Consider the following 14353-nt stretch of genomic DNA (forward strand, 5'->3'; position numbering starts at 1 on the left):
GGGGCTGGCTGGCATGTGGTGCTGGGGGACTGAACCGCGGTCCCTGATGCCTTGCCAAGCTTGTTCCAAGTAGGTGCTTTAGACCACTGAGCCATCTCTCCAGCCCCGCGACCTGCTCTTATTGAGAAGTTTTTGCATGTCAAAAGAAATTGCCAACATAGTGAAAAGACAATCCACAAATTTGGAAAAGATCTTAAGTAATAAGCACTCAGACAAAGGTCTGCCCTCTAGAATTTATGAAGAACTAAAAAACATTAGGGTCCCTACAATTAAAAACCCAATGCAGAAATGGACATCCAAGATGAACACCCATTTCTCAGACAACAAATTTAAAGAAGCGAACAAATATATGAAAGAATGCTTCACATCACTAGCCATCTATGAAATGCAAATTAAAACAACACTGAGATACTATCTTACCCCAGAAAGAATGGCTATCATAAAGAAATCTACCAACAATAAATGTTGGAGAGGCTGTGGGGAAAAAGGAATCCTTCTTCACTGCTTATGTACACTGGTGTAAGCATTATGGAAATCAGTGTGGAGACTCTTTAAAAATCTAAGAACTGAAAATCCCAGTCAAACTGGCTATCTTCCTACTGGGAACTTTCCCAGAGGAACTGAAAACAGCATATCATAGTGATATATGTACACCTATATTTATAGCAGCACAATTTGTGACAGCTAAAACTTGGAAACAACGAAGATTCCTGTCAGTTTAGGAATGGATGAAAAAGATGTCGTATTTTTATACAATGGAGTATTACTCAGCTCTAAAGAATGAGAAACTCCAAGCCTTCATATATAATTGGATGCCTCTTGAAGAAATACTCATAAGTGAAGTAAACCAGACCCACATGTGTAAATATTATATAGTATCCCTAGTGTAAGAACACAAAAGAAGAAATAAAAATAGAAAAGTATAACACAATAAAAAGGAAAGCAGGAATTTAAGGATTAAACAACAAAAAGAAGGCTGGTGAGTTTGCTCAGTGGTATAAAGTGCCTGCTTAGGCAAAGCGCAGGGATCGCAGTTTGATCCCTGGTGCCACATGCCTTGCCAGCCCTGCCCCCAGTGTTGGCTGAGCGAGACACATACAAAATAAATAAATAAAAGCTTTTAAAAAATGAAGGCAGTTGCTAAAAAAAGAAAAAAAAAAGAGCAAGAGGGCAAGGAGAAATGCTAGAAAATACAACTGGGTCAAAGCCATACATTTATAAGCACAAGATGGTTAAGGCAATGATCCTGAGAATCTTTGGCAGGTTTTTCAAACTAGCAGTTAATTGGTAGGATTCTCACCCTGACTAACTATATATGATGATACCTGTGAACTAAGGAACTGCACTTAAGTTAGCAATGTGTAATACTAGGGTCATGCTTGGAGTGCTTGTCACTCTGGTCTTGTAAATATGTACTGCTTGTCATGTCATAGCAATTACTGCCATACTGTCTCTCAAATAAATATTTGTTTTAAATAAAAGATAATAAATAAAAACAAGAGAGAAGAAAAAAATGTCATAGGACTCTCCTGTTACAATGCTGTATATTGTTAGATTTCCAAATTTCTGTGTAAAAATACATAATTGTTTATTTCTGTTTTTTTTTTTTTTTCAGTACTAGGGATTGAACTCAGGACCTTGTGCTTGCCAGGTAAGCACTCATTCTACTGAGCTATCTCCCTGGCCATTTTTTCCTACTTTTAAAAATATTTTTCATTTTTTAAAATTCTTTTTCACATTCTGTAGCGATCTAAAGTTTAACATATCAATACTGTTGGAAAATACCTGTTCCATGTTATGTCTAAGATGTTTGATATTCAGACAGATAGTGAGGTTAAGCTCAACTGCCTCTGTTATAGGGTAATAATATCCTTAAGCTTCCCTTCTGGAGGGTTAACAACTTACGTTTGCAGACCAAACATTAGAGAAAAAGAAGGGTTGCAAGGACAGTCAACATTTTGGCCCTAGCCTTTCAAGGTCAGTGTGGACTTAGCACATGGAGAACCTGTACTATAATATCATGTAACTCAGTGATGTCCCAAATTTTCTGATCAACGACATTATGGGGCCAAAGAGCAACGTGATTGATGATGTAGTGTGCCAAAGGAGAGTCACATGGAGAGAAAACATTCTCTCAGGCTTTCACAGAGGGCAAACTGATCAAGCAATGGTTGTGACTCATCCACATGGCTGACACTGACAAAGGATCTACAAACTGTAGTACAGGGTTTCAGTGTAAATCCTGAGGAGATTTGACTGACCTTGTCAGATATAAAAGTTACGCTTCTTGTTATATAGGTCTTGCTTTATCTTGGTCTTAACCATCCAGCATAAAAGTATAAACAAGGTATAAAAAGTAAAGCCATAGTAATATGCTGAGCTGTGAAAGGGTCAAGTCAAGAACTTCTCACATTTTTAGTCCTATGGATAACACACTACTATTATAGACTACTGGACTATATTGGATTATTTTGCTGAATTCATACACCTACATTATTTAAATGGCAATGGAATACCCATCTCTGACAAAACTAAACCAAAAAAAGGGCATACCAATAAATGACCATTTTATATCTGTGTATACAAAATAGTTAGGATAGATACACAGCTACTTTTTCTTACTTCACTGAGAAGAAAGATTTGCACTAATACGGTTGGGCAGGATATCTTGTCTGCACCTTGTATTATAAACAACCACTAAGAAGACAACTATATGCAATGTATTAATTATTGAAACTGTCTCACTAATTGGTTTTGAGTCTGTCTCATTGCTATTTGTTTCTCGATAAAACTAATTCTTTTTCTTTTCATAGCTAATATTTTTATGTATCAGCTTGAATGATTTTTTTTTACAATTAACACTTTTTGAACAATTTCACTTTTGTGTATCTTGGTTTGATTTTATTCAAAGTTCTTATGAAAATGGTTCATTTTTCATGTAAATATGGTGCTATAACTTGAACTAAATTAAGAAATTTTAAATCTTAAAGAAAAGAAAAAAAGACAAACATTTTTAAGTATTGAATGCTCCATTCAAAAGAGCAGCAGAAATTGGCAGTACAATTATTGAACATTCTGCATATGTATACACAAATACATATTTTTCCCTTTTTCCATTTGCCCTTTTCCTAGTCCCAGTTTTTTCTTCTCATTGAATGAATTCTTTCCTTTTCACATTACCTATTGTACCTTTTAGATTTTAATTACCTTTTGGGGTTCTCATACTAGTGAGATAATAGGAAGTTTTCACATGTAGATCTGATTTATTTCACTTATGAATAGTCTCTAATTGAATCCATTTATCTACAAAAGCCTAGAATTTATCTTTTGTAAATATCTGAATAATAGTCCGCTGTGTGAAAATACCATATCTTTTTTATATATTTCTCAGTTGATGGGCATTTGGTTTATAAATAAGATTTAACAATGAGTACGTCCCCTGCTAAAAACATGGGTGTACATTTATCAATATGGTATGATGATTTCAGGTCTTTTAGAAAACCCCTAAGAGGGAAAAAGCTGGCTTGGAGGGAACCTCCACTCCTAGCTTTCTGAGGAATTTCTATACTGATTTCCATAATTGTTGTACCAGCCTGCACTCCCACCAAAAGTAGAGAAGAGTTCCTTTTCCCTGACAGTCTTTCCAGCATTTGTTATTGGTTGAATTCTTGATGATAGCCAATCTTTCTAGCATAAGATGGTATCTCAGCATTGTTTTAATTTGCATCTCTTGAATGTCCAGTGATGTTGAACATTTTTTCATGTATCTATTTGACATTTGTATCTCTTCATTTGTGTTTATTCATCTCACATGCCTATTTCTGGATTGGGTCTTTGAAATGTGGAGACCTGGTGTTTGTTTAATTCTTTACAGGTTCTAGATAGAAGTCCTTTGTCTGATGGACAGAACAACATAAATGTTTCCCAAACAGTGAGCTCTTTTTTTACTGTCGGCGATTTCATTTGATGTTTCATCAAGAAACATTACAAAAAGATGAGATTTCAATTGTTGACTCTTTGAAGTACTTCCCTGCAGTTTGATTTTTGTCCATGAACTCTCTACCTACCCCTATATCCTTAAGATTTGTACCTATTTTCTCTTCCAAAAGATTTATTGTTTGTTTTAATATTTAAATATTTGATCAATTTTTACTGTAGTTTTTTGCATTGTGATAGGCATGGTAAATTTTAGGCCTTTGGCATGTGGAAAGCCTGTTTATCCAGCACCGTTTATTAAATAGTCTATCATTCTTCCATGGTTTGCCCCTTTCTCAAAGATAAGACAACTGAGTCTGCTTATAGTTGTTCCTGAAACCTCTAATCTGTTCAACTAATCTTCAGTCTGTCTTTATGCCAGTACCATGCTGCTTTTATTACAGTAGATCTGTAATGTAATTTCAAGTCAAAGTTTGTGACGCCTCATGCCTTTCCTTTGTTACTTGGGATTGCTTTTGCTATTCTCGATCTCTTCTGGTTCCAGGTGAATTTTAAGTATGTTTTTGCTGGATCTGCAAGGTATACTAATGGTATTTTAGTTGGTATTGCCTTGAATTTTTATAACAATTTTGGGAGTATGGCCATCTTCACAATGTTGGTTCTTGGTTCTTCCTATCCAGGAGCAAAGAATATCTTTCCATTTTCTGAAATCCTCCTGCATCTCTTTTTTCAGAGTTCTGTAGTTTTCACTGTATAAATATTTTATTTCCTTTGTGCAACTGATTCCTAAATATTACAATACTTGGGGCTTTATTTTAAAAGGCATGGTTTCCAGAATTTCTCTCTTGGTGCCTTCATTTTTTGTGTATAGAAATGCTGCTGAGTTTTGAGTGTTGACTTTGCATCTTGCTAAAGTGAGTCTGGTTATTAAATCTACATGGCTCTTAGTAAAGTTTATGGGGTCTTCTATGTACAGTACCTTGTCATCAACAAATAATAATAGTTTCACCTCTTCCTGTCCAATTGCTATTACTTTTATTTCTTTCTCTTCTCCAATTGATCTGGTTAATGTTTCCAGGACTACACTGAACAGTAGTGGTGACAGTGTGCATCCTTGTCTTACACCTTATTTTATAGTGAAGGATTTCAATTTTTGTCCATTTAGCATTACGTTAGCTATTGGTTTGTCTTAGATGGCTTTTATCAGATTGAGGTTAAGACCATATATTCCAATGTCTTGTAGGGTTTTTATCATAAATGAATGTTGAACTTTGTCTAGAGCTTTTTCTGCATCTATTGAGATGATCATATGGTTTTTGTCTTTAGCTTTGTTGATGTGGTATATTATGTTTATGGTTCTGCATATATTAAACCATCCTCATATTCCTGGAATGAATCTGACTTGGTTGTACTGTATAATCTTCTGGATTGTTTAATGTATGCAGAATCATAAATGTAATATACCACATCAACAGAGCCAAAGACAAAAACCATACAATCATCTCAATAGATGCAGAAAAAGCTTTTGACAAATTCCAACACTCATTCATACTAAAAACATATAGAATATCTGAATAGAGAGTCTTTACCTCAACTTGAAAAAAGTCATGTATGACAAACCAAGAGTCAACACCATGCTAAATGGACAAAAATTGAAAGGCTTCACTTTAAAATCAGGAAAAAGGCAAAGATGCACTCTTTCAACACTCCTGTTTAATATAGTTCTGGAAACATTAGCCAGAGCTATGGGGCAAGAGAAAAAAATAAAAGGAATAGTAATTAGAAACAAAGGAGGAAGTAAAAATATCAGCATTTGCAGATGAAACGATACTGTACATAGAAAATTCCAAAAACTCCCCTGAGACTTTTAAATTAAATAACCAAAATCAGTAGTGAAGCAGTATACAAAGTCCACACTCAAAAATCAGTAGCATTTCTATGTATAAACAACAAATGCACCAAAAGAGAAATTATGGAACTCACACCTTTCACAATAATATATCCCTAAAAACGAAACAGTTAGGAATCAATCTCACAAAGGGAGTAAAAGATTTATATAGCAAAAATTATGGAACTCTGAAAAAAGAGATGTAAGAGGATTTCAGAAAATAGTAAGACACTCCTTGGCTCAGGATAGGAAGAACCAATATTGTGAAAACAGCTATAGTCCCAAAAGTGCTTTACAAATTCAATACAATCCCAATTAAAATACCATTAGTAAACTTCACAGATCTAGAAAAAATATTTCTAAAATTCATCTGGAACCAGAAGGGACCTAAAATAGCATAGGCAATTCTAGGCAACAAAGAAAAGGCAGAAGGCATCACAATCCCCAACTTAAATTATACTACAAAGCTACTGTGATAAAAGCAGCATGGTACTGGCAAAAACAAACAAAAAAACCAGACCTGAGAATCAGTTGAACAGATGAGAAGATGTGGACACAACACAAGTAGACTCAGCCACTTCATCTTTGAGAAAGGGGCCAACCATGTTCATTGCAAGAATGATAGCCTATTTAATAAATGGTGCTGGATAAACTGACTTTCCACATGCCAAAGGTCTAAAATAGACCATGTCTATCACCATGCACAAAACGACAGTCAAAATGGATCAAGTATTTAAATATTAAAATTAAAACAATAAATCTTCCAGAAGATAAAGTAGATAGAAATCTTAAGGATATAGGGGTAGGTAGAGGACTTTCCTTCAGACAAAGGACTTCTATCTAGAACCTATAAAGAATTAAACAAAAGCCAGCTCTCCACATTTCAAAGACCCAATCCAGAAATAAGCATCTGAGATGAATAAACACTTCACAAATGAAGAGATACAAATGTCAAATAGATATGTGAAAAAATGTTCAACATCACTAGATATTCGAGAGATGCAAATTAACACAATGCTGAGATATCATCTTATGCTAGAAAGATTGGCTGTCATCAAGAATTCAACCAATAATAAATGCTGGAGAGGCTGTCGGGGAACAGGAACTCTTCTCCACTGTTGGAGGGAGTGCAGGCTGGTACAACCATTATGGAAATCAGTACGGAGATTCCTCAGAAAGTTAGGACTGGAGGTGCCATTCAGGCCAGGTATTCCTCTACTGGGTATTTTTCTAAAAGAACTGAAATCATCATGCCACAGTGTTGTATGTGCACCCATATTTATAACAGCAGAATTTGTCACAGGCAAATCTTATAAACAACCCAAATGCTCATCAACTGAGGAATGGATAAAAAGTATATGGTATTTTTACATAATGGAGTATTATTCAGCTATAAAAAAGATACACTTTAGGCTTTTGTAGATAAATTTTTTTTAATTTATTTATTTATTTATTTATTTATTTATTTTGTGTGTTTGTATGTGTGTGGCCAGCTCAGCCCACCAGGGGGCAGGGCTGGCTGGCATGTGGTGCTGGGGGATTGAACCGTGGTCCCTGTGCCCTGCTAAGCTTGTTCCAAGTAGGTGCTCTAGACCACTGAGCCATCTCACCAGCCCTTTTGTAGATAAATTGATGCGGGAATGCAATCATTTGTAAGACTGACATACAACTTAAAAATGAGCCTTGAAAAGCATCAAACTTGAATAGTTACAGAGAAGGAAATTTAACTAGATCTTATAAAAATCAAAGTAGGTTCAGCTTCAATTTAGCAGGACAGATACTTTTTGAAATGATAATGCCATACCATTTTTTTATCCCAGCCATTTATTTATTTTCTTATTTTAAGTAGGAAAATAATAAAAACAATGATGTAGAATTTCGAAACAAGATAGTAGGTTAACAATGGTTAATATAATGTATATTTTTACCTTTAAAGTACTTGCTCAGATTACTAGACATAGGCATAAGAAGTTGATCAAAGAATATAAACACAAAAATTTCTTTTCCATGAACAGAAATTATTATTAGTATTTTATTATTTTTTTTTTCAGAACCAGGGATTGAACTTAGGCCCTTGCACTTGCCAGGGAAGCACTTATTCCACTGAACCATCTCCCCGACCCCAAATAGAGATTATTGGTAGAAATATTTTAGCTATTGTGTGTATTTTTCTTTTCCCTTTATTTTTTTTCTTCTTTTCTCCATCCCAGTTTTTCTTTCTTTCCATGTAGTCCCTTGCCCTCACAATATCTATTGTACATGTTGGATCTTATTTTTTGTTTTTTATACTAGGGAGACAATATGGAGTTTGTCTATGCAAATCTGATTTATTTCACTTACAAGTATGGTGTCATGTTACATCCATTTACCTATAGAAGCCCCATCCTTCTATTTTGGCTGAATAGTATTCCATCGTATAAAAATGCCATAGCTTTTTTTATCCATTCCTCAGTTGGCCACTTCTATGTACAGACTGTTAAAGATCAAAAGGCTGGATGATATATCTGAATTAGGAAGTCTATAGGAAATTAGGAACTCATAAATGGTTGTGTGAGATTGAACTAGTTCATGTTTCAAGAGACCATCTGGCAATATTAAGTAAAATTACAATTGAATATATACTTTCATCCAAATTCATGGAACAGTATGCAAAAGGGTAAATTTTATTTATGTAAACTCTGACTTGATTTTTAAATTTTTGAAAATTTGATGTGTCCTCAGAATAAATTCCACATTGCCTTTATAGAGAATTAGATTTAATATGCTATAAATTCTAAAATATATTAAATTAAAAAGTTCAATAACCAGAACTCAATTTTCTTCATTCCTATTCTTTTTCTTTGGTGGGGGGAGGGATTGGGGAAGGGTCTCACTATATAGATCAGGCTGGCCTTGAGCTCACAGTGATCCTCCTTCCTCAGTCTCCTGAGCACTTGGATTACGGGTGAGCATCACCAAGTCCTGCCATCCTGTTTCAAAAATGCTTCTACCCTCCTGATAGATTTCAAATCTGACAGTATCTATACATGTCTTTGCTAATTTTTTAAGAAAAACTTTATAGAATTGTTAAATAACGTGTTATCTAGAAAAATGGAAGATTCTTTGCTTTTAAAATATTAGCTAATTATACATCTGATTTTTCTTGACATTGTTTTTCTCTTTTCATATATTAGTGTTTCATTGATATCTTTATGTACCAATATTGTACACATACCTGTAATTTAATGTGTTTTAGGCATTCAATGATGTTTATTAAAATTTGACCATTTCCATCTGGCATGGATACTTTGTTACTTCCTGTGTCCATAAAGTTTTGCATTATTTGGGGGATAATCCCTATATATTATATTTACTAATACTTCCTGTGTCCATAAAGTTTTGCATTATTTGGGGGATAATCCCTATATATTATATTTACTAAAAAAAAACCCCTTTCTATATTGTCTGATGTTTAAGTGGATTGCCTTTTAAAAGTATTTTACCTATTATATATAACCATCAACAATCCACAGCCTTGCTAATATTGTTTTGAAGCCTATAGGCATCATGGTAATTTTTTACAAACATATTACAAATGTTTTTATTATTTTTAAATAACTATATGCAAGGGGTATTCAAAATATATAATGAATCTTTAAATTAAAAATTTTGTTGTACTATTCACATTAGTCCTCCTCAAAATACTGACAATTACTTTGAACACTTTTATCCCAGCACTTAACTGTAAATAACTAAAGAAAGTGATTGAGTCATTGAATTAATGTCTTACATGATTTCTCACTTTACTCCTTACATTTCATTTATTACTTTATGTTGTCAATTGCCAACTGTTGGTCAACTTGTAACATCCAGCTGAACTGAATCAGTGTGGTGCCTTTCATGGGAGGTCCACCTAAGGATTATTGCTGGCCGCTTAAGAGCTGGATCCCACAGTAACAGCCTCCATTATCCTTAAAAGCTTGTTGTGCTGGCTTTTCTGATAGTTGCCTGGCTGTTTTCATCACTGGAGGAGCTCAGGATCTCATTGTTGCTGAGAATGACTATAGTACCTCTAGAGAGAGCTCTGGTTCTTACTTTGAGTGTTGTTTCATGGTTCCAGTGCAGATCCCTCAGCTTTTCATCCTGCTGGCATAGCCTTTCTAGTTTCAACCACTGACCATTGGGCCTTCCCAGCACAGGTCCATGAAACAGGCTTGTATAAGGCATTGTTGTGGGCTCTTGGCCTCCATCCAGTTGGACTTGTCAGGGGCACTGTTACAAGCCCTAGGTCTTCATCTGGACTCATGCAGGACGTTACTGTGGGATCCAGGCCTTCAGCTGGATTTTTTGGTCTTTAGTGTGTGGACAGACTTCACGAACTCTTCTAGAATATGACTCTTTGGGTAACTACTATAAAATAATCTTAAAATTAAGTGTCCTATATTGTATTATTTCCCTTGTAATCCTTGACTACAACACTTTATCAATACAGAATGCTCATTTACATATTCAGCTACCATTAACAGTGACGTGAATCTCTTTTTCTTAGGAATTAAAGTGATAAGGGGCCGGGGAGATGGCTGAGTGGAATAAGCACTTCCCTGGCAAGTGCAAGGGCCTGAGTTCAATCCCTGATTTCGAGAGGAAAAAAAAAAAGAATTAAAGTGATATATAAGTAAGCTTTTTGGAAATCTTAAAGTCTAATAAGTTAACCACGAGGATAAGAGGCAAGGAGTCAAGTGCCTTTGGCTATTAGTGACATGGACCAGTATATAAATGGTAGCGATGAGTGTCTTGTAATGCTGAAAGGAAACAATTGCCATCTGGGAGGCAGCCCCTCACCAGACACTAAATGTTGGATTGGGTCTTGAACACCACCTTCTAGTCTTCCTAACTATGAGAAATAAATTTCTGCTGTTTACAAACCACCTAATTTATGGTATTTTTGTTATAGCAATCTGAATAGACGAAGGTATTTATCAAGTGCCAAATAACATTTAACAAATAATTAATGGACACCCACAATAAACCAGGAAATAGGTTAATTGGAGAGAGCAATAATTTTTAGAAGAAAGGTTTCCAAGAAGTGATAATATTTAAGGATATTTAAGAAGGGTAGAGGTTCCATGGGAAAAGCATGATGTTAGGGACAGCTGAGTCACTGAAAATGGCAAAACCCTTAACTCACAGAGAAATTATAAACTGCTTAAGGTAAGGGACTTTTAATATTTGTCTTGGTCTCACCACTGAGACAACTTTACTTTATTTTCCTCACAAACATGTACATGGTCATTCGTAATAACTGTGTTGTACACAAAAGCAAGTGTTAATATCATGGCCACAGTGAGATTCTCAAACTTCAGCATATATCAGAATAAAGTGGAACGATTATTAAAAATATAAATGCCTAGGCTCTGTCTCCACAACTGATTCTCTAGGTCTGCACCAGGGGCATGTGATGAATAAAAAATACCTTTCCCATTACTAGGTTCATGCTTGAGGTCATTGTAACAAACTAGAATAACATAAGAAAAGCAAACAAATTTATTTAATATGTTTCACGTGACATGGGAAACTCACAAATAAAGAACCAAAGAAACAGAAAAACTGTGTCTTTCTATAATAAGAATGTGCAGTTGCAAGGAAGTATGATGGGACAAAATATAATTGAACGATAGTAAATTAAAGAGGAATTTAGTAAGCCCTACTCAGATTCTTCTTTGTGTCCCTGTGTCCTCAGAGATAAAATTACTCATTTCCCCTAGGTACAGAGATGGAACTTTTACAATGAAGCTCTTATGACTTCTACTGACAGAAGGGTGGAAAAGAATAGAGTGGGGTTACTTGGTTTTGTTATTTTATCAAATGCTAGGATATCATATTTTAGGATAGTATATTCTGAATCCCAGAGGGGTAAAAATGTACATTTTTATAAAATTCCTGGATGATGCTAATGTCACTGGTCTGTGGATTGCATTTTGAGAATTATTGCTATAGTTTAGTATATATCTAGCCCCTGTTGCAGCATTGTTTTCCCTAATTAATCAGAATTTTGTGAAAAACTCAGGTCCATTTTGAGGCTAATAAAGACCAGCTAAATAGTCCAAGGCTCCCAGCCATATTAATACTTTGTACCTGGAGCCTGAGCAGTGTGGAGAAGAAAGGACAACCCCCAGATCATCCAAAGCTGCATGCTGTTGCCTCTTGTGTCCAGCTCCTGTATTCTGCTGCTGTCACCATCATGCCCAAGAAAAAGCCTGGACAGGATGATACAGATGATAAAGACGAGGTGAAGGATGAACCACAAAGATCTGCAAGGTTGTCTGCTAAACCAGCTCTTCCAAAGCCAGAGCCCAAGCCTAAGAAGGCCCCTGCAAAGAAGGGACAGAAGGTACCCAAAGGGAAAAAACAAAAAGCTGATGTAAGCAAGGATGGAAATAACGCTGCAGAAAATGGAAATGCCAAAACAGACCAGGCACAAAAAGCTGAAGGTACTGGAGATGCCAAGTGAGGTGGGTGTATTTTTGTTAACTGTGTACTTCTCCTGACTGTATAGTTTGAAATACTATTTTTTAATCAAGTTTTATATAAATGCAGAATTTTTAAACTTTTTTTAAAGCTATGTTGTTAGCACACAGAACACTTCATTGTTGTTTTGGGGGGAAGAAGCATATGTCAGTAGTACAATGTCTCCAAAGCTGGATTAATGTGGGGAAAACACCTTTCCCTGCTAGTTTTGAGAGACTTCCTCTTGGCTCCCAGAAGGTGGGATTCCCTGGTATTGACCTTATCATCAATGCCTTGTGGTATGAGACAGTTCCCAGTTCATTTTATGTCCTCCATTTCCTCTGCCATCAGCATAGACTTAACTCCTTTAAGCCCAGAGACCTTCTGGGATCTGATTCCCAAAACTGATGTTACCAGTGTGTTAGGCAATCTGGACTTTCCAGTACCATTGAGATGGTGGCTCACAAGAGCAGTTGATTTCTTTTTCTAGACTGTGGATCTTCAGATTGATAATTCTGCCATTTTCATTTCCTGAAAGTCAGGGTTGGCTTGTGAAAAGTTGTTAAACAACATGCTAATATGAAACATCAATCCTTGCTCTAACATTTCCCTACTTCAGAGCCTCAACTGAAGACTTCATTGGATTTTATAGTGGCTTTCTGATTTTTGGTAGTCCATCCAAAATACTGTTAACGATTGTGTGCCCATGTCCTGCCTGAAATACCATGATCATTTATGAAAAGTATCTTTAATAAAGCTGGATATAGTTTGGCTTGGGAAAAAAAAGATCAGAGAAGGCATATCTTCATCTTTTCACAATTTTTGGCATATTATACTGTTTGGCAAACACAGCTTACTGTAATTCATTGAATAGTAATATCAAATAATTATAAGTAAATATGAATAAGCCTCTTTAACCAGTAGGAAAAGGGAATGGATACTGTGCCTGAGTTCAGATAATGCATATATATAAATAGGATTGAAATCCAAAAATTAAGGTAACCGAGTCCATCTGCAAACTTTCTGCATGGTTTACCTGACATATTTCCAAATAATGTATCCAAAACTGAGTACACTATTGACTTGAATCTCCATCAATTTATGTATGTCTCTCAAATATAATACCTGATTAAAATGGCAAGCCATAGAATTGTAATACAATGTATATGGTATATAGAATATATTATAATATGTTGCATTATTATGTAAGAATACTTTACCAGTGTACTGAGGGCAAAGGTGAGTCCAATAGCAAAGGGAAGTGGGAAAAGTTCATTGTAGACATGGTACAAGACTGCAGAATGGGGCTGGTGAGATGGCTCAGTGGTCTAAAGCACCTATTTAGAACAAGCTTAGCAAAGCACAGGGACCGCGGTTCAATCCCCCAGCACCACATGCCAGCCAGCCCCGCCCCCTGGTGGGCTGAGCTGGCCACACACACACACACACACACACACACACACATAAATAAATTAAAAAAAAAAAAAAAAAAGACTGCAGAATGTAAAAGCCGCCTCGGTGGGAGGAAATGTAACTCTAAAGTTTTAGCAGACTTTCAATAAAGGCAAAATCACCAAAGGCATTCTTATCATGAGACATGCGACCCTGAGGGCAGGGTTTCCCCCCCTTCCCGGGCGGCCTGTCCAGCCCTTCACCCTTACTTCCGCCCGGTAGCGCGGACTCTTCCCGCCAAACCCGGCTTCCGCCCGAGGCGCACGGCGCTCGCGGGACTGCGCATGCGCGGCTGCGCGTCCCCTGCGCTATGGCGCACAGAGAGGTGGACCTGTTGCGCCAGTGTCCGCTGCTTCTGCCCCAGAATCTGACAAAAACAGTGTATGAAGGATTCATCTCGGCTCAGGTACTGGCCTGGCTGTTGCCCTCGCTCTGCGCCCCGGGAAGTCCCCGGCGGGCGAGATAAGCGACCGCGGGATGGGGGGCGAAGAGGAGTGGTGCGGAGCGCGAGCCCGGGTCGGGCACGGGCGGGCGGCGCCCCTCGAGACCCCGCGCGGCCGAGGGGGGTCTCGAGGGGCCGTGTCGTCGGGT

General features: G+C 36.7%; 1 protein-coding gene and 1 pseudogene across 1 annotated transcript in view; both read left to right on the forward strand.

The window, feature by feature from the left end:
• The first annotated feature begins 12044 nt into the window (after nucleotides 1-12044).
• On the forward strand, nucleotides 12045-12314 carry LOC101586141 (annotated as a pseudogene).
• Nucleotides 12315-14032: 1718 nt separating this feature from the next.
• Fancl (Fanconi anemia complementation group L) overlaps nucleotides 14033-14353 on the forward strand; it is a 69339-nt gene continuing 69018 nt past the window's right edge. The window contains exon 1 of the mRNA XM_004636187.2: nucleotides 14033-14168. Within this exon, the coding sequence (XP_004636244.1) occupies nucleotides 14073-14168 (96 nt within the window). The 5' untranslated portion in view covers nucleotides 14033-14072. The remainder of the gene's footprint in view (nucleotides 14169-14353) is intronic.

The sequence above is a fragment of the Octodon degus genome, unplaced genomic scaffold (assembly GCF_000260255.1).
Source record: "Octodon degus isolate 3935 unplaced genomic scaffold, OctDeg1.0 scaffold00078, whole genome shotgun sequence".
Classification (NCBI taxonomy): Eukaryota; Metazoa; Chordata; class Mammalia; order Rodentia; family Octodontidae; genus Octodon; species Octodon degus.